Source organism: Caretta caretta, chromosome 8 (assembly GCF_965140235.1).
Source record: "Caretta caretta isolate rCarCar2 chromosome 8, rCarCar1.hap1, whole genome shotgun sequence".
NCBI lineage: Eukaryota > Metazoa > Chordata > Testudines > Cheloniidae > Caretta > Caretta caretta.
In genome coordinates, this window is record NC_134213.1 from 20,660,156 (window position 1) to 20,684,193 (window position 24,038).

Below are 24,038 nucleotides of genomic sequence, written 5' to 3' on the forward strand. Positions count from 1 at the left end.
CCTTAGGAATTGATCATATGAAATACATTCCTATGCCTCTTACACTAACAGTATGGCAGGAATTCTCTATCCAGCAGTGAGGAAATGTCAGCATCACAAAGCTGTGCTGAATCAAGGCAAATGGGCCTTTCTACTCAAATATCAACTGGAGTCCTCCAAGTGCAGACCTGAAAGGAAGCCACAGAATATATCTGAACTACATTCTCAAAGAAACACAGTAACTTTGGCCGCAAGAAGGCACAAGATGTATTTCCCATATTATCAGACTACATTTGGAACTTGCCTTGTGAAAAGGTGGCATGACAGTTTTCATTCTAAAGCTACTTATTTAATTTCATTCCTGCAGCAGCCATCTTTGTAAGTCAAAGGCAGATTCAGTTTTAAAGTAAGACAGACCTTGTATATACAATTCGGTTCCTTCAATACAGGTGTAATTCCTCCGTTTAAATAAGACTCAATTTACGCAGACACTATAAATAGTTTATTAAAGGAATGTATCTAAGTTTGGGTTTTTTTATTTGCTTCCATCCTCTTTTCTCTCCTCACATTCCTCATCATCTTACATGCAGCTGATAAGGCACCTCCTGATCAGACCGTTAAGTAACAGGTCATTTCATGCTGAGATGGGAGAAGGGTTGAAAATTAAGACTAGCACCTGCCATGATCACCAACTGCTTCTCTGTTTCCCCAAGCCAGCAGAGACAAGGGTGTTACTTCTGTCCACCTCATTCTTTCTGCTCCGGCCCCTATCTGTGCGAGCAAGCTTGCTTGATATCTTAGCCAGGTATTGTACTCCATTTATACCATATAAAGACCTGTCTGCTCTAACCCTCTTTCAGCTAGAACAGTGCTGGAAACCAGTTACACCGACCCTTATTATTATTACCCCATCTCTCTTTCTGGTCTTTCATAATATTTGGTGGTCCATGTGCTTTGGAATTTTACAAAAATGGAAAGAGTCTCTTTTTCAGGATGTAGAGCACAGTGGCCAAAAATAAGGCCAGGGCGAGAAAAATGAGCAGCTTATCCGTCAGTTCTCTGCGGTTGTACTTTGTAATGAGCTTTCGCCCCAATTGTATTGTCCCCGACATGGACTTAAATTCCTCATTCGCATCCAGGATGGTTCGTGAAGAATTGGCTGAAATGAGAAAGTGTAAAGTTTCAGCTGAGTGTGCTTCAAAGCATCTTACAATGGAAACATGCATAAAGGAAACTACATATAGTTTCACCCCCACGGGTTAGTCTGACTAGCGGTAATATCAATGCAGATCATGTTCCTGCAGAATCTTTCACCACACAGGAGCCCTAATATGCCTTGGAAAAAAACACAAAGCAAAAGAAACTAGGAGGGCTGGATGGTTTGCAGATCTGGTAACAGGATACAGGACCATTCATGCTTAGATTACTGGATCATCAAATCTAGTTCAGGTCACTTGTGAACAGAAGTCATTGCCTTTTGAGGTCTGTGTGAAACAAGTTTGGTGGATTCAGCTCCATTCTTACTAGAGAGAAACTGCCATCACAACTGGCACCATTACTGGCAACTTCAGTGTAGGCCAGCATCTGAGTATGGTCATGGAAACCGAAGTGCTCTCTCACCACTAGAAGTGTCCCTCTGAGCTAGGAAAGTAATTCGATGAAAGTCAGGAAGAGTGATGAAGCAGTCAGGGCCTCAACAGATCCCTTAATGGTTCACTTCCAAACATTTGGCTTTCTTTTTTAAAAATGTACAATTTCTCTGTAAAAATTCTAATCTTAGGGTGAGGGTATTAGCTGGACTCCATTGAACAAAGAGTTTGTTTGAGAATACAACAAAATAATGACATGGCATACAGGGGCTTTTTAGTTTGTGTTTTTGCAAAACAATTCTCTCTTCATATTACTAAATAATGAAAAGCAGAAGCCCGAGTCTCCATTTTCTTGCACAATCCACATCCTGTAACTGAGAAAATGCAGCTGAATTTGTACAGAGCTAAATGAATAAAGAAAGGTCAAACTTCAAATGTGCTGTTCACTCATATGAGCATGCAATCTTATGAAAGAAATATTATCATAATCCATCATATCACAAACTCTGATGTCCCATCCTTAAAGAAAGGTCCTTTATCCAAGTGGCAAAGGGAAAATAGTTGTTGTTTCCCATGGTTAGTGACAAAGCATGGCTTCCTTGCTCCACAATCAAATACTGGAAAAAGGACTGTTATTTTTTAGATGTTAAAATTCTAACTACAGACTCAAAATCCACAGCTGGTTTTCTCACAGCAGACAATCTTTGATAGCTCCTCCCATGACAAACTGTAAGCACTATTCAGCCAGAAAATGGGTGACAGAGTGACTGCCAAATCTGTCTTATTTAAAAGGAAAAGAAACATACTTTTTCTGCGTGCAGGAACTGTGCACAGCTGCCATCTCCAGATGGGGGTAGATAGTGAGGGAGAGAAAGTTGCATTATCTAACCTATCCTTTAAATCCCACTCTCTTTCTTTCTCTCTCCAAGCACAGCAAATATAAGAGGCCCAGCTGGCACACATCCGACTTCTAAATGGTTCATGAATCACCAATTTTGACAGCCCACTTGATTTATTGTTCTAGGATCTAAAGGAAAGAGCTGGCCAAGTCCTGGGTTCCTAGTCCTAGATGCATTACTGACACAGCACGTGACCTTGGGTACAAATCACTTGATCTCGTCCTGCCTTAGTCAACCCAGCTGGAGGGCTGGGTAAAAGCAATCTTCTTGTATCCATGTTAAACTTCCTTCTGTGTGTGGGTATGTCTCTCTATTTATACAGACACACCCACACATCATATTTTTGTATTTCTTTGATATGACACCATGTATGCTAGGAAAACAGTATAAAATAATGGCAAACAAACTGTCCCTGACATTGTTGCTTTGCCATCAAATTTGCTGTGGAATGTCAGTGATCTCATATCACAGAAAAGATTTTACACAGAACCAAGAGTCTCCAATCAGCTTCTTCCTCTTTCTTCTTTTTCTTAGACGATTTTACAAAACTCGCCACCAGTCAGGAGGATGGTCTGAAATATAACTCCAAGCCACAGCCAGTTGTTATTCTCTGTTTTGTGTGAAAATGTTAGTTCTGGTGACAGGTACTGACTGAAAGTCCTGCAACAGAAGTCGTCTAAGTATCTGCAAAATAAGTTCATCATGGGCAGCGCAGTGCAAGTTTCCACTGCACCCTGCCAATTTTCCTCACTCTATCCTGCAAGAGTCACCTCTAGGAATAGAGCATCATTCTCCTTTAAAACAGGTCTGAACCCAGGTCTCCAGAGGCAAAAGACTAGTGCAATAATCCTATACATAAGAACAGTCATACTGGGTCAGACCAAATGTCCATCTAGCCCAGTATCCTGTCTTCCAACAGTGGCCAATGCCAGTTGCTTAAGAGGGAATGAACAGAACAGGCAATCATCAACTCATCCATCCCGTTGTCCACTCCAAGCTTCTGGCAATCAGAGGCTAGGGACACCCAGAGCATGGAATCGCATCCCTGACCACCCTGGCTAACAGCCATTGATAGACCTATCCTCCACAAACTTATCTAATTCTTTTTTGAACTCTGTGATAGTTTTGGCCTTCATAACATCCCCTGGCAATGAGTTCCACAGACTGACTGTGTGTTGTGTGAAGAAGTACTTCCTTTTGGTTGTTTTAAACCTGCTGCCTATTAATTTCAATCAATTTTTTATAATCCATAACCAAAGACTTGGGTTGCATCTGTACCTAGCGTATGCATGGTCTCCTCACTCTGCTGGACCTGCTGAGACATCATTCTGCTAATGCCCATCAGGTTCTCTGTAATTTTACTTGCATTCTCTGCCAGGCTTTCCTTTGTGGTTTTTCTGAAGGAAGAAAGGAAAAATAAAATGGCAAGGAATAAAATCACATCTCTGGGGTGTTTGATGCTTGCTGCTTCTGATAGTAATAGGGTGTTTAGAGCTGGAATTTGGCACCAACCATAGTCGCCTTCAGATGTACAAAGCACATACACACATTATTTTAATGTGCTCATTCAAATGAGGTAGTTGATTTGAATGTGCACCCAAAATCCTCACTAAAGCCCAAAGTCACTGAATTTTAGAGCAGCAGCCCCTGAGACAGTTACTAGGCAGTGGCTGAGAGAAGGGGTCCAAGTGTCATCAGATGCTGATCCACAAATATACTATTTCATGACACAATATGGAAACAGTGATTAAAGCCACTGCTTTGTTACCTTTTATACCCAGTTTGATGTTCCTCGCCGATTAAATAAGACAAGTGTTTAATTCACAAATTATATAAAACAATCCAATTCTTGGTGTGAAATAATGATATCAGGCAGATTTGTAACTTGTACTTTATGTCTATGATACACTTGATGTAAACCACACAAACTTTGGAGCAGTCTTAACAGTTTCCCCCTTCCTAACAAAAGTGGGAGAATGTACAGTTTAACTGAATATTACAAATCAACCACACCTTTATTTACACAGAAGGTAATAGGTGTCAATAAAAGGACCCACCTTCTAAATGGAACCACGTAGTTTACAGTACACACACACACACACACACAATGTATTACTATTTCTTTTTAGAATAACTGGATACAGCATCTATTGTTTAAATTCTCTAATTACAAAGGAAAGATTTAGTACCTTTGTCTTAATGGGTCTCCTCTTTGCAGCAGTTCATCTTTCTCAGAGTTGTCTATAGCAATTTTGCAAGCTAGATTTGCCTTTCTCCAAGCTGTCTGATTGCTGAAATCACAAGTGTACAATGTTTTAGAATGATGGCGACAGTTCGCAAAGCTAGAAAGATTTTCAGGTGCCAGCCAGATACAAGGCAGTTGGGCACAAATAAATACCACACCCCAACAACATCCCACCTACTTATCAGTAACAATCAACATGTAAAATATATTATGTGAACTACTTCTACATAAAAGCAACGAGCAGTCGTTGTGGCACCTTAGAGACTAACAAATTTATTTGGGCATAAGCTTTCGTGGGCTAGAACCCAATTCATCAGATGCATGAAGTAGGTTCTAGCCCACGAAAGCTGATGCCCAAATAAATTTGTCAGTCTCTAAGGTGCCACAAGGACTCCTCGTTGTTTTTGCTGATACAGACTAACACGGCTACCACTCTGAAATCTACTTCTACATCATGCTAAGAGTAGAAATATCCCATTCCCTCATACATTTCTCCTCTTCTGTATGTTTAGAGAGCAAGGCAAGGAAGATTATCGTGTAAGCTGTTGAAAATCTAATTACATTCCATCCCTGTTCTGAGTGTCGTCAAGAATAACTATTCAAACAATTCTATTTGACAGAAAGGTAATATATATATATAAAACACAACTCGGAGATTAGAACAAGAGACTGTGCTTCAGGAGATCTGAATTCTATTTTTGACTCTATCATTGATTTACTCGGTGACCTTGTGCAAGTCACTTCCCCTAGGTGTGGTTTTCAAACTTTTTTTCTGGCACCCCAGTTGAAGAAAATTGTTGATTCCCGCGACCCAACAGAGCTGGGGATGAGAGGTTTGAGGTGTGGGAGGGGGCTCTGGGCAGGGGTTTGGGGTGTGGGAGGGGGTCAGGGCTCTGGGCTGGGGGTGCCGGGTCTGGGGTGGGGCTGTGGATGAGGGGTGGGGCTCAGGGTTGGGGTGCGGGTTTACCTCTGGTGGCTCCCGGTCAGTGGCGCAGCCAGGGTGCAGAGGCAGGCTTCCCACCTGTCCAGGCACCGCAGACTGTGCTGTGCTCTGGAAGCGGCCAGCAGCAGGTCATAGAATCATAGAATATCAGGGTTGGAAGGGACCCCAGAAGGTCATCTAGTCCAACCCCCTGCTCGAAGCAGGACCAATTCCCAGTTAAATCATCCCAGCCAGGGCTTTGTCAAGCCTGACCTTAAAAGTATCTAAGGAAGGAGATTCTACCACCTCCCTAGGTAACGCATTCCAGTGTTTCACCACCCTCTTAGTGAAAAAGTTTTTCCTAATATCCAATCTAAACCTCCCCCACTGCAACTTGAGACCATTACTCCTTGTTCTGTCATCTGCTACCATTGAGAACAGTCTAGAGCCATCCTCTTTGGAACCCCCTTTCAGGTAGTTGAAAGCAGCTATCAAATCCCCCCTCATTCTTCTCTTCTGCAGGCTAAACAATCCCAGCTCCCTCAGCCTCTCCTCATAAGTCATGTGTTCTAGACCCCTAATCGTTTTTGTTGCCCTTCGCTGGACTCTCTCCAATTTATCCACATCCTTCTTGTAGTGTGGGGCCCAAAACTGGACACAGTACTCCAGATGAGGCCTCACCAATGTCGAATAGAGGGGAACGATCACGTCCCTCGATCTGCTCGCTATTCCCCTACTTATACATCCCAAAATGCCATTGACCTTCTTGGCAACAAGGGCACACTGCTGACTCATATCCAGCTTCTCGTCCACTGTCACCCCTAGGTCCTTTTCCGCAGAACTGCTGCCTAGCCATTCGGTCCCTAGTCTGTAGCGGTGCATTGGATTCTGTCCGTACAGGTCCAGCTCCTAAGCAGAGGTGTGCAAGCAGTTCCTGCCCAATGGGAGTACGGAGCTAGTGCTCGGCATGGGGGCAGTGCACGGAGCCCCGTGACCTCCTGCCTCGGAGCCGGACCTGCTGCTGGCCGCTTCTGGGGCGCAGCGTGGTGTCAGAAGAGGTAGGGACTAGCCTGTCTTAGCAGGGCAGCACCACTGACGGGACTTTCAATGGCCCAGTCAGCAGTGCTGACCAGAGCTGCCACGACCCAATGCCTTACATTCCATGACCCAGTACTGGGTCACGACCCACAGTTTGAAAACCACTGACCTAGGTGACCCCATCTGTAATATGAGGGTAATGAAGCTCACCCACTTTTGTAAAGTGCTTTGAGATCCTAAGTGTGTACGATTAAATGAAGAGTCCGTACATACTGTCACCATCTTTACCTACCTGAGCATTTGTTTTTTATGGTTCTCTACTTCTTGGAGTAAAGCTTGTTTCTCTGATTCTTTATCTCGTTCCTTAGCCATCTGCTCAAGCTCCTTCAGTATAAAAGCAGACATACTAAAATCTGAGCATAAGCTGTCACCATCTACAATCATTACTTTTTTCTACACCAGAGAGGATAACTAACTTGATACTGCTGAAACCCTTGGTTTGGATCTAGATTAGTTTAGAATGACTAGTCATGTGCATCCTAACCCGTTGGCTCTTGAACGACCCCAATAACAAGACAAGAATCAACATACTTTCACATCAGCCAGAGAACACAGAGCAATAAGTAGACTGGCAGGTTAACTTCACTGCTGCTTTTCAGCAGACTATTGGCAACAATGGAAGTGACAAGAATCATGCCAATTTTCCTCTTCTGATTTTAGAGAAAGCTATGAGTATCAGCCCATTTAGAAGGTTACCACTGTAACTAGTGTTTAGGAATTTAATTTTTCTTTTAAAAGTAAATTTAATTTCTGCAGAACTTGTCATCTTAGACTCCATCAATTGCAAAGGAAGGTATACTTGCAAGACACATATTTGTGGGATGAGACCCCCAGAATTAACGATTTTTACTTATTATGCTCAATACATAAACAATTAGAAATTCTCAATATTACGGTTTATAAATGGCTCCAAGATACTAGTACTGCAGTGTCACCCTGATACATTTTAACCTTCATTCTACCTAACACACAGGCAAATAAAACTTCGGTTTCTCTAGAAAACCCAGGCAAACCCTATTACGAAGCACCATTAACACTGTTACTGTTACCTGCCAGCATCTCATTTTTGTCGTTATGTTATGCCTCACCTGTATTCTGAGACGTAAATGTTGAAACTTTTCCTTTACTCTGGCATTTAATTCTGTAAGCACACTTAAGGGCCCTTGACAATCACTGATATCCTAAAAGAAATAACAGACAGGTTAGAAGCCATTGATGGGTAATGTAATTTAATTTGCTTATTAATTTGTTTAATTAATTTTTGAGAAGGGTGTCTGCTGAATGGCATACAGGCAGAAACGTAGGACTTTTCAATTTGTGGGGAATGTGAATGTTTGCAATGTGATTAAAGATGAAGAAGGGGATTCCTCTTTGGGGTTGATGTGAACATGATCAGTATTATGGTTTTGTTTTGTTTTTCACTAGGGACACAGGGCCCATTGCACTAGGCACTGCACAAACACACAGGCAGTGGTTTTGAAATGCTCTATTAACCTTTTAGTGGGGCAGAACTGGCACAGTTTGGGAAAATCAGTTAGCCTGGGCACATCTGAGGACCAGGCACCAGAGAATTAAACTAACATTTCTACTTCCCTTCCACATAAGACCTGCAGGCTCCTCAATGCCAGCTCTCCAAAGCCTCCAAGGGACATGACCATGGCAGAGAGGTTCACAGAGACATGCGCTCATGTATCTGTTTGCAAAGACCCTAGGTGGTGGGCGGGGAAGGATCAAGTCCTTGGGAGAGGTGTCTGGACTGGGAAGAGGTCAGGGCACTGCGCCAACTCCCCAGAGGCGACACACCCGCCCTGGATGTGGCAGGAGGGCAGCGGGCTGAACTCAGCTGCCTGCGGTGAGCCATCCACCTACTGGGAGGGGTGTGGTGGGAGGGCCGGGCGCGGAGCGAACTCCCCAGCGGTGACCCCCCCGGCTGGGGCGGGAGGGCCGGGCGCTGGGCCCAGCTGCCCCCGGGTGACCCCCCCCACACACACAGACCGACCCATCTGCCCCGGGGTGGGGGCGCGGTGGCGGGAGAGTAGGGAGCCGGACTGGGCAGGGACCAGGGGGCGCTGGCCCCTCTTCAGGAAGGTGCCGGGCGGGGTGGAGGGGTTGGTGTCTGAGGGGGCGCAGGAAATGGGCGCGGGGGCTGCGGATGACGGTACCTGCACCGCCGCTTTAATCTCCAAGTCGAATTTGACAATCTCCTGGTTACAGACCCGCACGGGCACGTCCCCGGCCGCCGCCATCTTGCGAACTACGGGGAGGTAGAGGGATCAAAATCAAAACGCAACCCCCGCCCTCTAGTGGCCGCGCCCTGACGGCCCAGGGCATGGGAAGCGAATACAGAGCCTCCTTCCCTGGTCCCAGGGCGGGACCTGCCTGTGACCGCTGCCCCAAGGTTGTGGGCGGCAGGAGCAGGGCCCAGGGGGCGGTGCCACTTTGTGTCCAGACACTGAAGTTTCAAAATCTTGATATTGCCACTTCCAGGCCAGTCATGAGTCAGCTGCCGCCCCCCACAAAAAAAAAAAGAGTCAGGGGCTTGGCTTCAAAAACAGGCACTTAAAAAAAGGAAAAAAAAAGGTAGGTTCTTGCTTGCGTATTTATACCTGTCTCTGAAAACTTCCACTACATGCCTCTGACCAAGTGGGTATCGACCCCCACAAGCTTATGCTCCAAGACGTCTGTTAGTCTACAAGGTGCCACAGGACTTTGTGCCGCTTTGTTCTTTTTCTGTGACTTTAAGTTCAAGCTTTTTTTTCCTCAACAACCATGAGCACTTGAACCAGACTTGTTTTTTAAATTAAAGCGAGCATGCTCACGCAGCCTGCCGCTGCCAGCAACTGAAGAACAACAACTGATTGCAAGACTCATGATAAAGCTCCAGCATTGTGGCAGGGATTTTTCTACATTAGTCCTTCAGAAGGGCTAACAGAATCTTGTGAATCATTAAGAAAGGGCTAGACACAGTGATGAGCTGCCAAAATCTTAACCGGTTCCCTCCTCACTCCACAAGGGGGTTGTTGCCCACTCCCGCCCCCTGGGGACTTCTGCCCCATCCAATCCCCCGCATTCCTTGATGCCCTCCTCCCGTCCCCTGACTGCCCCCAGAACTGGGCAGGAGGGGCTCGTGGGCCACCATAGTGGGTACCCATCCCACTCCACCCCATCCCTAAGAGCCAGAGTGACCTGCTAAGGAGTCCCAGCGGTGCTTACCTGGGGCAGCTCCCAGGAAGCATCTGGCAGGTCCCTCTGGCACCTTGGGGCAGAGGAGCGTAGCTAGGGGGAGAGCAGGGGGAGCAGCCACTCCCCCCACTGATCACATCAAAAGTGGCGCCTTAGGCGCCGACTCTGAGGATGCTCTGGGGCTAGAGCACTCATGGGGAAAATTTGGTGGGTGCAGAGCACCCACCAGCAGCTCTCCGCCCAGCTCACCTCCGCTCCGCCACTTCCCCTGAAAGCGCTGCCCCACTCTGCTTCTCTGCCCCCTCCCCCGGCTTCCTGTGAATCAGCTGTTCGCACGGGAAGCCTAGGAGGGCTGAGAAGCAGGCGGCGGCTTTGCCCTCAGGCCCAGGGAGGCAGAGGTGAGCTGGGGCGGGGAGCGGTTCCTCTGTGCCCCCCTCCCCGGGTTACCTGCTGAAGCATGGGCAGCCCTCCTCACGCCCACCTGCCCCTGCTTGCCTCCACCTCCCTGGGCCTGAGCGCGAAGCCGCCGCCTGCTTCTCAGCCTGCCCCAGCTTCCCGCGCGAACAGCTGATTTGTGGGAAGGCGAGGGGGACGGGGGGACACAGAGAAGTAGAGCAGGGCGGTGCGTTCAGGGGAGGAGGCGGAGCGGAGGTGAGGGGAGCTGGGGCCTTGCACAGGGCAGGGCAGGGTGCTCTGCACCCATCAAATTTTCCCCGTGCATGCTCCGCCCTGAGCACCCACAGACAGTCAGCACCTAAGGCGCCACTTTTGGCTGGTTGTTAAATTTTAGAAGCCCTTTTAGAGGGGCTTCTAAATTTAACAACCAGTTTGTGCGAACCAGTGCAAACCGGCTCTAGCTCACCACTGGATAGACAATAAGACAGAAAATATCATCTTGCCTCTATGTAAATCCATGGTAAGCCCACACCTTGAATACTATGTGCAGATGTGGTCGTCTCATCTCAAAAAAGATATATTGGAATTGGAAAAGGTTCAGACGAGCAACGAAAATGATTAGGGGTATGGAATGGCTGTTACACACTCTCCACCTGAGAATACAAAAAGAGAAGAGTGTGTTGATGCAGGATCCTGCTTTTTCACCACCTCATCCTAGCATGCACAAAGGGGTTCCTCCCAGCCTCAAGTGTGCAGTTTGCTAAACATACCTTGAAAGGGCAGCAGAGACCAAAGTCCAGAGAGACCATATCATAGTTGTTTTGTGGCTTTTGTAAAATAACCTGGTGGTCTCAGTCTAGGTTTTACTGGAGAACTGTCCACATCACTCAAGCACCTTTTCAGCAAGTTGCTGTTACTATGCCGAGGACTGAATGGGGATAGAGATTAAATTATCCTCATATCTAGTAATCATCTCTCTAAAAGGAATATTGAAGCATGATACTGGGGCAATGGGAGAAGCTTACCCTGTTGATGATTGTGCTGTCCCTATTCTATGGGGGGGGGGCGCAAAAGGGAGAAAGAGGAGAAAAAGGAGATAGCTCAGTGGGTTGAGCATTGGCCTGTTAAACCCAGGGTTTTGAGTTCAATCCTTGAGGGGGCCATTTATGGATCGGGGCAAAAATTGGGGATTGGTCCTGCTTTGAGCAGGGGGTTGGACTAGATGACCTCCTGAGGTCCCTTCCAACTCTGATATTTTAAGAGGGCTTCAAGTTTCCTGTAATGTCAGTACAACATTCTACAGGGGAAACCCCAGTAATTTTACCCGAGAACTATAGAAGCAACACCTCCGCTGATGCACTGCAGGAGAGAGAAGCACAAAAATTTGAGAACTGTTTTTTCTCCACAATTTTTTATTTTAAATTACAAAGGATGTTGCATACATTGATGAGTTTGTATCTGAATAGAAGTGCTAGGGCTCCAGGGTGACAGAGTAAACAAAATCAATATTTTAATTGTGCCTCTTTAAAAAGAAAACTGCACAACTATTAACCAACATTAAACATTGCAACTCTTAACAGATCATGCTTTTAACAAGGTAAAATTATTTTCTGACAGAGACACAAGACTTTTAGTAAGTTTTTCTGAGCTCCAGTTGGAAATTGACTACAGAATATTGAGGACAGCATTACAAACATGACCCCAAGCATAAGCAGAGCAGGTTGCCACGTTTTGTTAAAAATTATTTTAATTTTTGCCATTCAGTCAGTTCACTATATCCACCATGTGCCATCAGCCTTAGAGTTCATTTTTAGCCACAATTACTGAGCTACAAGACATCTTTTAGACAGATGAAGTATTCTAAAAAGGGTAGGGGAAAAGGGTGGTTCAAATCAACAGAAATGCAGTTAGTAGAATATAGTGTTCTAAGAAAGGTTCAAAAAGCAGCTACATTTATACCACTACATTTTTTTGGTTTTTAACGTCATGAAGAGAAAGGAAAAAAGGAAGTATTGGGATAGAAGATGCATTTGTAATTACAAAGTCCAAGTCAAGAGAATCCTACTCTAACCATTCTACACACCCAAGTTTGGCTTATGCAAATATCTAACTCTCCAGTATTCCTAACCCATTTAATCTTTAAATGCTGATACAGTACTACAGTATATTGCTTGCTTAAAATAAAGAGTTTTGGATTTTTGTCCAGATTAAAAAATAAAACTGAGATTTGTCTTAAATGGATCTGGCTTTATTTTTGGCTCCATTGCTCAATAGAAAGAAAGACAGTTAATAAATGCATAATCAGCATTTGCCTTTGTGGAAGTTAATGAATGTCTAAGAGGCTGAGGGGTATAAATTCAGCACACGCACCTGGTCATGCTATATCCATTAAAAATCATGGCCTATTGTAAAATGTAAATCAAACATCATTAGCAAGGTACCTTTCAGTTTTTGGATGCGGTGAAAAAAATATACTCTAGAGTGCCACTTCTGCAATGCGGACATTGACATATCTCCAATGTAAACTGGGATATTAAAAAAAAGTGGTGTTTTCTCAACATGGTAATGCCCTTTATATGGTTACAACAAGAATCAGCCGCTTCAGCAGTAACTATTTGAAATGTATTTTGCATGATCCCTAGGGTAAACAAAATGAACTGCAGCTCTGTGAATAAGCCAAGGTTTCATCTGGTAGCATACTGAACTAGTGGTACCCAACTGAAACCTTTAACTTTAAAATAAAAAAATCATGATTAGACACATTCTTGAAATTCAGGTCCCAAGGCCAAATAAAGATACTAACATTCATATTACATAATAGGCTATGCCTCAACACCATTTCAGGAAGACTGCTACGCAAGTTTGAGGAACAAAATTATATTTTCTATTTCTGCTGAAGGCAACTGTATACAACCCTTTCGAAGTAGATATTTTTAAAAAACTAAGATTTTTCACCTATCTATATGTTTTAAAAATATTTATGGAAGATAAAAGCACATCCATTCTTGACATTTGTGAATAAATTAACAGTTTTATTAAATGAAGGCAAACATCAGATAATGGTATAGATTTTAAAAATGAAATCCAAACTGGCAGAATTGTATTTCAGAAATATGTCTGGTCCTTTTTAGATTACTTAAAAGGCCCACCATGCGTTTTATAAAGGAAGAATTTTGCTTTTTACTGCTATTTTTTTAATCTGGAAAAAAGAGCTTACTAAACTTCAAGCTGATGAACTGAGCACACCTGGACCCGATTCTCACATCAATGTATATCACAGATGTCAGTGTTGTTATTTTTGATTTATACTGCTATGAGAGGAGAATCAAGCACATCCACATCTAACTGGAGACTTAAGAGAGAGACCTCCAAAAAATAAGTCAGAAAACTTTTTTGATAAACTCATGAAAGTCAGAGAAAGCATTAGCTGAAGGGATGTAGTGGAAAATATTTTTTATTTTATTTGTTTAGCCCTAGCACCCCCATCTCCCAAGGCCATTCAAAATTGGTCTTCCATACAAACACAAAGTGACTATTAAGAGAATTTGAAATCAGGTTCATTTGAAGTTCCTTCATGATGCTTTTATCATAGTTCTGATTTTGCTTTCAGAAGGGTCAAAGGATTTAACAGGTTCAGGGGAATGAAAAATAAAAACGTTTAGTTCTAAATGTACAAGTAAGGCACAATATAAAGCCACATCATAATCTGGCATGAAGGAAATAGGAACGGACAAGAATCATACATGGTACAGTAGAACACGCAGTCCATCATACTGATTCAAAAAGTGTGGCACCCAAATTCAGGCTGACAAGATCTTAACAAGAGCAGTTTGACAGCATGCTTTAATATGGAAACAAATTCTAGAGAATCCAGTGTATCAGAAAAAAGGATGAGCTTTTAGTTTTTATTAAATAAAAATGTATAATTGGTTTTGGATGACAGAATTAAAGTGAATATTCACAATGCCTACACTCAAAAATATTCAAGGACTTCATTAAGCTCCACATACCATGTATGAATGCTGAAAGCCTTTAGAGAACTATTCTCTAAAGATCATCCAAAAATGCATGCCACAATTTCCAAAAAACAGAACATGTACATTTGTATTTTTACCCTTATAAGATTTGTTTGTGATAAGAATACACTAAACATATATATTTTAATGACACTAGAGGAAGCAGATTGTTACTGGCATTAAAGTACAACCATTTCTAGACGGTTTAAATGCCACAGAGTCCCCTGGTTAAAATGTAAAGCTGCACAGCTTGCCTATGTCATCTTTATGATAAAGTTAAACCAGCAAAGGTCTTAACTTTACTCTACATTTTACTGCCAGGTTTTATTTAGATCAAGTATCGCTGCAGCATTCTGACCAGCCCAGAGTTAGCAGCAAATGGCAGGAATCATATAAAAACGCAATTTTTTTCTTCTTCTTTTTAAACAAAGTGCTTTTCTAAGATATACATACTTATATAAATAGGTACAAAATAAAGTGTCAACATTAAAAAGCTCAACTATTTAAAAGCTTTTAACTATTTAACTTAAAATAATACATAGAAAACACTGAAATGCAAGGGTACAGAATCCACTAAAGAGATTCAAAGTCTTTTTTGAAATGCTAGACCAAAATCATATTCTGGTTTTCAGACAAAATAAAAAGCTATAAAGCGATGTTAGCTCAGTATTCCTGAGCAGCTAGAAAAGGGCATTTTTCTACCTTATCGTCAGTTTAATTTGTCATGTAAATCCTACCTGATCGCAAAACTACTGTCATCGTATTTTGAAATACTGCCTTGCCTATACAGTTCTGATATAGGGTTTGCACCTTTTTAGCATTGTGAATGTTTAAACACCAGAAAGGACTAACATTATTTCAAATCTCAGTATAGCCATGACTTTAAATTTACACGACATAGACATTCTTTGTCAAGATTTCAATGGCCAAATGCATCTCTGGTGTAACTCTTGGCATTGGTAGAATTACAACAGGGATGCATCTGACCCATTATGTTCTGTTCTGAAGCTACAAACCTGTGCTGCTTCTCCTCCCGCCACATGAAAAAAAGCAAACAAAACAACCTACCCCACAAACACAAAAACCCACCCCCAAAAAACCCCAAACCAACAAGACAGTCCCCTGCTCAGGTTTTGCAAATCCTTTAAGCAAATTGTCTACATTTTGACTAGATAGTCCTGGGTACTTTTTCACAAGTCTTGAAGGAAAAAAACTCTGTGATACAGTCCAGTAGTGGTATTTTGGCTTCCCTCCACCCTTTTAAGTTTTTCAAAATATCAAGGTGTAGAATAAGTTGTGGACACACTACAAGCATGTAGCAGGATTGCCATTTTCATCTTCCACTCTTTAGTTTACTACTTTTGATTCAGACCATCTTACACTAAAAGTTTAGGTATAAAAATAATCCCCTACCTATACATAAAAGGAGTCACAGTACAAACAAACTTAGCCAAACTACATAAAAGGAGAGAGATTTCCCCAAAGGGAGTGGAAAGAAAACCTTCATGGACTTTTTTTTTTTGCATTTTTCCAGCAGCTACATTTTAAAGTATTTGGTATTTCTATTCTCAGTAGACAGTGTTTTGTCATTATCTTTAAATAAAAAGGAAAGGGAAGAAAAAGGGGTCCATGAAACCAGAGAATGATCTTGCCTTGACATAAAGGACTTTCTCGTCAAGAGATAAAGCTTTTCATTTGTACTCTAAACACTAACAAAGCAAACTCTTATGAGCAGAGGAGCAAATAAGAACTAATGTGTGTTAGTATTTCCCAATCACAGAAACTACTGAATTAAGAATAAGTCACATATAAGTTTGAAGAAGCTAGTTTTGAAATTTCTGTACAAAAATATAAAAGAAAACTATAAATTTTGTTTTTGTTTTAAGCCTGTGCTGATCCTTTGAAACATCACATGCATAATAATACATCAACTGGAAAAGTGGCAACTAAGGAATTAGATTTGTAGCTCTTTTTCCTCTTTACATATATACATATTACAATAAAAATAATTTTATTTTGGTTGTTTGGTGGAAGTATCCTACAACAAGCTAAATAATTTTTTTAAATTCTCAAAGTTGAAAACTATTTTTCCAATAGCTTACTAAAATCCACATATATTAAACATTTCCTACAGCAAATGCAGAGAAAAAAAAAGATTGAGACTTTGAGATGGTCATCAACTTATCTACTATGGAAGCGAACTAGAAGAACAGCAAAATAATATTATGTATGAATGCTCCTTCTGTAGATAATTGGACCCAAACAAAAAAAAAAAAAAATTCACAGTTCAGTAAGATCCCTAACCCTGACCTTTAATTTTTTTTTTCTTTTTTGTTTTTTTGTTTTTTTACATTCAGTACAGTATCATGTAAGCTGTGCAAAACTTTACTTAGACTGGCAGTTTGCCATATCAGTTGCATTTGTCTTTGGTACAAAAATAAACAATCGCATTAATGTGCAAGTATTTGTTTTCTTCCGGCCAAGTACCGAAATTGAATTTTCTAGAGCCATCTTTTATACAATACATAGACTCTGTGGCATATATCTACATTTTCAACATATTCTTATATACATTCAAAAATTTGTAAGAGCTGGAACAAATACATGAAACCCCATAATCTTACCATCTATACATCTTGTGTTTTCCTCAGGGTTTTCATCGTACAAAAACTTTACTATCTTATATTTATAGCTCTCCCCCAAAATACAAGGCACAAAGAATATACTTTTTTTCCTCCTCTTACTTTCACAGACATTTAAATACAATATTAAGCTCAGAAAATTAAAGTCTTATATGGCACACTAGCTCTAATGCCGTGTGCACTATGTACAAGTTAATGGGTGCAAAGAAAGCTTACTGGTTTTATTTTTTAGAAGAAAAAAAGCAGTAATTCTAAAAAAACCCACTAAACTTTGACAGTTTACAAAAGAATGCTTCCTCTTAAATTTTTAGTTTACTCAGAGCATAAACCTGCCACAATGTTCGGCATTTTGCTAAAATTTTCACAAGCACAAAACGTGTTTTTGCTTCTAAAGCAAATTATATGATCTGGTCCTAGGTTTAAAAACACCTAATCTCTGTATTTGTGCCTGAAGCAGCTTTAATACTATGTAATACTGGTTTATGCTCCAAAAATGCTAATTAAGCATTTTATATCGTGCGCTTACTTATCCTATTACATTGTTGTTAAAAAAAAACAAAAACAGCTATGGAACCTAATTTTAAATGTTTACATAATGCTAAACTGACATGCAGACCAGAATGAAATTTACAGTGGAGTACTTAACACAGGTAGAGCTCTGACCAATGAAATTAGGTGAAATGATGTCTGTTAAACTTTTGACGTTGGTATTCGCAGCCCTACAAGGCCACCAGTGGGGTCTCCTTCTGCAGTTTTCTCTAAAACTTGGTTCACAAATTCTGATGTTTGACCAGCTACAGGTAGTCCTGGAAAGGAAAGTTAGGGATGTACTTTAAGATCTCTTTTATTCCCACATATGTGCATATTTGAATGAATACAAACACTCAGAAGTCCTGCTGTTGGTCAGTAACCAAGCAGAACGGCTAAAGCTCGGTGATAATTGGGCAGCTGCTCCTATAGAAATATTAGGCTGAAGGGACTCAACACTTGTTACATATCAGTTTTGGAGTATGTGGTTGATTAAGTTGATTCCTTACCAAGAGTATCTTTAATAAGTACATCAAGCTTCTGTTCCATGTTGGGTCCTCTGTCATCTTTAGGACTCTGCACTCGATTAACAATTTCTTGTTTGATAGAGTTGATCACAAACAACAAATTATCTACAGAAAAAGACAACACTGGATCACACAGTAATCTCTCTTGGGCAGGAACTGTGTTTCCCTATGTTTATGTACTGCACTTTATGGCAATGGGTCCTAAAATAGCACAACACAAATAACTAATCAAAAGCAAATCAAGTTATCTTTACGCACTACTTACAAGTTAAATACCAACACCCTTTTCTGCATAAAAAATTGTCCAAAGTAGGACTCTGGTGACGTGAAAATACAAAACATACAACTGTTTGTAGTAAGACAAAGGAAAAACTGTGTAAGTGAAAAAAAGTTAATTACCATATTCTGTGTTGAGACCCCATAGCTTCACTTTATTGGCTTCATACTGGGCTTTCTTCTTTAGTCTGCAAGCCCTGTAAAGGAGAGAGAGTCAATATACCTCTAATCACTATAGAACATTCATTATCGTTAACTTCCATCCGTGCTGCTAGAGATTGTGGCTTATTATCTGCTCCCACATCGTCTTTACAACCACTGCTTGTATTTGGTATCACTCATACACACAAAGAAATGCAATATGGCAGCAGTGCCTGTAGAATCTCAGATTCCTGTTTGTTAACTTAACAGGGTGGCTTTCAGGGTCTGTGCCAAAATCTATCAGCGAGGCCTGCTTCCAATGGGAAGAAAGTACAATCTAGTTTGCATTTTTCAATGTGAATCAGATGCCCTGGTTGTTTGGGGGATTTTTTTTTTTTTTTTTTTTTTGATTAAAGCAATACTAACCTTACAATGCTTGTCAAGGATGATGCAGCCTCTCTCTAAGTAAGAAATTCAAAGAGGTCTCATTTGTAAAGCACATGTCTAGAATAATCCCAAATAGGATTAATTCACACAGGTAAAAGCCATTTAAAGTTTACCTGGAAGCTAGTTTGTTCTTTTCTTTTCTTGACCTCGGTCTGGCAGTTAAGGGAAGTTCACTGACTGGTGTCAGGTCACTAATCACCTTATTCAGTTTCCTTAGTTCATTGCCAATCTGGAGAAGTTTTTTGGGGTTAGGAGTCAGGTCTTCCACATCAGTCCTCCGTGACTTCTTTACTGCATATTTTCCTATTTGAATACACAGACAACAGGGTTGAGGGGTGTTAGAATACAGAGATATACATCTGAAAAACATTCTTAAACTGCATCTGGGGAGTAGGTTGGGCTTATTTTTTCAACACTGGAGACCTGGGTGCAACCTGTCAGTTCCTGTGACCTTTTGCAATGTAAAACAGGACCACCACACAATTTGGCACTATTGATGATCCATCCAGAACCAGAAAAGCATGACTGGTTGGTTAGGACTGAGATGCATGAGCAGCGATGGGTGGGATCCAGGATGCTCCCTGAACTGTGGATGCTACAAGTCAGGGATGAGGCAAAACAGCAAGATTTCATAACACCTTCCCACTGTAGCTCATTCCATTAATCTCACTTGCATTATCATCAAATTCACACCAAGAAATAAAACAATCCGTTACTCTATCTTCTTTTCTTCATGAAGTGAGAGTAAAGGGTTGGTATCACAATAAAAGACCAGTGGTTGATCTAAGCCAGTGGTTCTCAAACATTTTTTACTGGTGACCCCTTTCACATAGCAAGCCTCTGAGTGCGATCCCCCCCCCTATAAATTAAAAACAAGTTTTAATATATTTAACACCATTATAAATGCTGGAGGCAAAACAGGGTTTGGGGTGGAGGCTGACAGCTCACGACCCCCCATGTAATAGCCTTGTGATCCCCTGAGGGATCCCGACCCTCTGTTTGAGAGCCCCTGATCGAAGCATAACCAATGTACAGACTAGCCAAATCCTTGTGGATATCTTTGAGGAAGATCTCTTTATAGACACTAATGAGTATTAAAAACTTATGCAATTCACATATCTCCTGTGTTTCTCTTAGTCAGTTTGGTTTTACTAAGGATAAGTGCATGAAAAATCAGGATCTTTATTCCTTAGGAGTATCTGTTTCTGCTGCACATTTTCCTTCTGAAGATTATTTAAAACAGGAAAGATACTATTTTACTTAAAACAACAAAGATACTGGCAAACACTTTCCCCATAGACATTTCCCAGCTGAACTGATAACTAAAATGGCTTGCCATGAGGCATCAGCTGGCCTTTCACATACATTACCATCCAAAAGTTGCAGGATTTAACAAAGTGCTCAATTCTACAAGCCTTCTGCATACAGAACTGATTGAGTTAAAGGGCAGTTCTATGTACAAAGGTCTTGCAAAACAACCCTCCAAATCATGCCTCTGAAGAAAGTATTCAAGACTTTCTGATAAAAGTGAACAGAAGTGCAAATCCCAATCTGGAATATACCGTATATACTCAATCATAAAACGGTTCATTTATAAACTGACCCCTCCCCCACAAGATGGATAAGTAAAAATGGAAAAAAAATTTAAGACCCATTCATAAGCCGACCCTATAATTCTGGGGTTGGCAAACTTTGGCTCCTGGGCCATCAGGATAAGCCGTTGGCGGGCTGAGATGGTTTCTTTACCTCAAGCGTCCTCACGCACAGTGGTAAACCGAAGTAAAGAAAGTGTCCTGGCACATGAGCTGCTTACCCTGACAGGCCGGGACAGCAACTGGTGGGGAAAATTTTGGGGGGGGAAGAAGCTCGGGGTCAGGGGAGTAATCCCTATGATCACCCCTCACATGACCCTACCCCTAGCCCGGGACCCCCACACTCTCCCCATTCCATCCCTTCCCACCTTATCTGGCGAGGGCTGAGGAGGAGGTCTCTGGCCTGGCTAGAGCTGCTCCGGCAGGCTAGGCAGCGTGGCCGCAGCCTGCTCCAGCGGGCCAGACCGGGCAGCATGGCCACAGCCTGCTCTGGTGGGTGGGGCCGAGCGGTGTGGCTGAAGCCTGCCAGCCCCAGAGCTGTAGCTGCTTTGGAAGCTGGAGGGAGAGCGGTGTGGCGAGAAGTGGAGAGGTTCTGGCCCTGCTGCATCCCTTCTGACTCTACTGCCTCTCCTTGCTCCCAATGTTGCAGGGAGGGGCTGTGTCCCACCTCTCCTTCTCTATACCCGTTCATAAGCCGACCCCCTTCTCTGATGCTTCCCTTTTTTACGAAAAAAATTGGCTTATGAACGAGTATATACACGGTATATATAATTATATTTGTTAGTGATAAAGATATCACATATTGCACATTTAAATAAACAGAAATGCATTAACTGAATTCAAAAAATTTCCATCCCAAACAGAACAGCAAGTAACATTACTTTTTATAAACAAAGGCTTTGAAAACTATAAGTATTAAAAATGACAGAGGAAGTTTTCAATTTGAGTAGTGCAAGAGGATGTTAACAATACAATTAAGGAAGTTTGTTTATTTCATTAATGTCCAAGTCCCTTCAGAATTATGACCAGGTGGGGAACTGCCTACCAGCAGAGGGCACAAGACAGAAGAACAAACTCTATTCTCAAAACTGTTTGTCCTTGACAGCATCAATAATGTCCAAAATACAGGAAAGTTGGCTTGTAAAAAAAAAAAAAAAAGGTCACAGGATGGAAATATGATATATGTTCACCAAATGGAAAGAGACAGAATATTACTTTAAGGTTTTAAGGGGGTGTAATAAAGAAATTCAAAAAGATACTTAAGTATTCATAGATATTATTCCAAAACCCTGCCAAGTACACAAGGGTGGAAAGAGTGTGTGAAGAGGAGCCAGGCAAGACAGACCTCTACCTTGTTGACTATTCTTTAGTTGACACTTGAATGAAAGTGCATCTGAGTACCATATATTGGTCAACTCTACTGCAAGCAACACTAGATCTGCCTCCCAGTATTGAGGGGCAAAGATCAGGTTTGTTACTAATTTGTGACATTAGCAGTATTGCACAGAGATTTTAGAACATTCAGTATTTTCACTGAGAGACTTCAGAAGTTACAATTCTCAATTCATCCATTTTCCTCTGGAGGGAAAGTATATTGAAGGTTACTAATGTATATGCACTGCCTCTTGCCTGGATGCACTACAGATTCCAAACAGTTAAATAAAAATTACACTGTTTCAGTGATTCCTCCTCATGTAGCAAAACAAGAGCTCCCTTACATGAAGTCAGAGACAGCAGCGTTATGTGAAGATGACAGCATCAAAGACACTAACTGGTTACTGGAGAACAACTCTTACCATGATGGAGCCCATTCTTCTGATACATGTTACTTGGTAACGTATCTCGACTCCACTCTGATGGCCTTAGCATTCTTTCTTGTTGTGATGGTGTCAGTTGCTCACTATACTCCCAAAAGTATCTTCGTTTGCCTCTTTTTCGGCAAGATACTGCAGTACTTTCTTTTAAGTCTTCCACTGAATCATTTTCATATCCTAGAGGAATAAATTGCATTAGTCAGCTTATAAACTCAAGGTTGGAAATATTCTAATGTGTCTACAGGTACCAAACCAAGCATTCAAGAAAATACAAGTGAGAAGACTTAGTTAAAGGCCTCAATGGACTTGCTCCACACTATCTAATGAACCATGTTTTTCACCTTGTATGCAACTTGGGCATTTGCCATAAATCCAGCAATAGATGTATAGCCATTGATGCAGCTGCAACTGTGATAGGACAATGACTTCTGAATTGGGGAAAGTCCCCACTGCATCCAAAACCTCTCTATGCTCCGATACCACGGATGATCCAGCTCTCCTCTTCCCCCACAATCTCACCACCACACAATGTGAGAGCTGCCATCTCTGCAATTCTTGTAGTATTGAATAGCCTTCTTGCACCTCCTTCATTACTTTCTCCTTCAATTCTCAGCAAAAACATTCTAGTTCTCCCTCATTTCTTAAATGAGTCTACCCAGCAATGTAGAATTTTAAACAAAACAAAAAAGCATCCTAAAGGGCAAGTTGGACAAAGAGCAAGATCCTAATCCATCAAATCAGTCCAGAACAAAACTTTGACACCATCAAAAGCTTGGGGAAAAAAGATCACCCTTGTAGCATGCCCAAAAGTCATGATAGCCAGCTTTGTCAGACCAATGGAAGAGAAAGAGTTCCAGTATAGGAGGCCATCTGTTCAGCACTACCTGCCCTCAGCCCCACCTCTCATCTAAACAACTTGAGCCAAGATCCATTCACTTTGATCCCTTGTCTGCACCTCTTTAATAACAAAAGAGAAGAGATCAATAATCAAATTACAAAGATAAGACACTTTAGAGTTAAATTAGGATGCAGTTTGTATGAAATATTTAAAAATACGTTTGTATACCTCAGTTTTTAATATCTATACCAACAGGTTACAGAATAGACAGTTTTCATTTTGCAACTTTATAGCACTGGTATAGGATTATTTTAGAGCTCTCTTTTATTCTCTATCCACTTAGTTCTTCACAGCAGTTTTATGTAGGACAATTTTTTGAAAGTAAAATATTGAACGTTATTTAAAAACAAATCGCAGAGACAAAAATGGATAATTGGGAACAGGACATGGAATGATGTGAAGTAATAAGTAAACATGTTAGTGGTTTTATTGCACAGATAGAGAATCTCACTTCAATTTTCTCATGCACCAAGAGAGTAGGTAAGCGTTGGGATTCTATTTGTTAGTTAATGCTTATTTTCCGTTTTGGAAGACAGGATGAGGTGAATTAAATATCAGGGTTTTTTCCACCATGGTTGCCATAATAAATGTAAGAATATAGATTTTATGCCTGGGTTGGTAAACTCCCATGATGATTTGGTAAGTTTGTTCCCTTCTAAAGCCAACTATAATGGCATTCAGTGTATTATAACACCGTGAAAGCATTGCTGTCAAAACCCTATTGCCTCAAAAGGAGAGGTTACTCACCTTGTGCAGGAACTGGAGTTCAAGTGCTCCACTTCAAGAGCACATGCATCCCATGTAACTCTGGTTGGAGACTTTTGGAAGCAATGTCTGTTTGATCCA

General features: G+C 41.5%; 2 protein-coding genes across 3 annotated transcripts in view; both read right to left on the reverse strand.

Annotated features, from left to right (window-relative positions):
* Positions 1 to 458: 458 nt before the first annotated feature.
* On the reverse strand, positions 459 to 9,012 carry BNIP1 (BCL2 interacting protein 1). Its single transcript, XM_048860015.2, has 6 exons — positions 8,895 to 9,012; positions 7,821 to 7,913; positions 6,965 to 7,056; positions 4,657 to 4,758; positions 3,746 to 3,864; positions 459 to 1,138 (listed from the first exon to the last, which is right to left on the reverse strand). Exons 1-6 carry the CDS (start codon positions 8,976 to 8,978, stop codon positions 942 to 944), a joined length of 687 nt encoding a protein of 228 aa, XP_048715972.1. The 5' UTR covers positions 8,979 to 9,012; the 3' UTR covers positions 459 to 941.
* Positions 9,013 to 11,703: 2,691 nt separating this feature from the next.
* Positions 11,704 to 24,038, reverse strand: part of CREBRF (CREB3 regulatory factor) — a 36,034-nt gene continuing 23,699 nt past the window's right edge. Inside the window, exons 5-9 of one of the 2 annotated variants that reach the window (XM_048860014.2) lie at positions 22,277 to 22,471; positions 19,002 to 19,191; positions 18,424 to 18,497; positions 18,007 to 18,129; positions 11,704 to 17,775 (exon numbers count right to left, since the gene is read on the reverse strand). In XM_048860014.2, the coding sequence (XP_048715971.1) occupies positions 17,660 to 17,775; positions 18,007 to 18,129; positions 18,424 to 18,497; positions 19,002 to 19,191; positions 22,277 to 22,471 (698 nt within the window). In that variant the 3' untranslated portion in view covers positions 11,704 to 17,659. Of the gene's footprint in view, positions 17,776 to 18,006; positions 18,130 to 18,423; positions 18,498 to 18,867; positions 18,903 to 19,001; positions 19,192 to 22,276; positions 22,472 to 24,038 lie in introns of those variants that run through there. The other variant, XM_075131336.1, reaches the window with a different exon arrangement.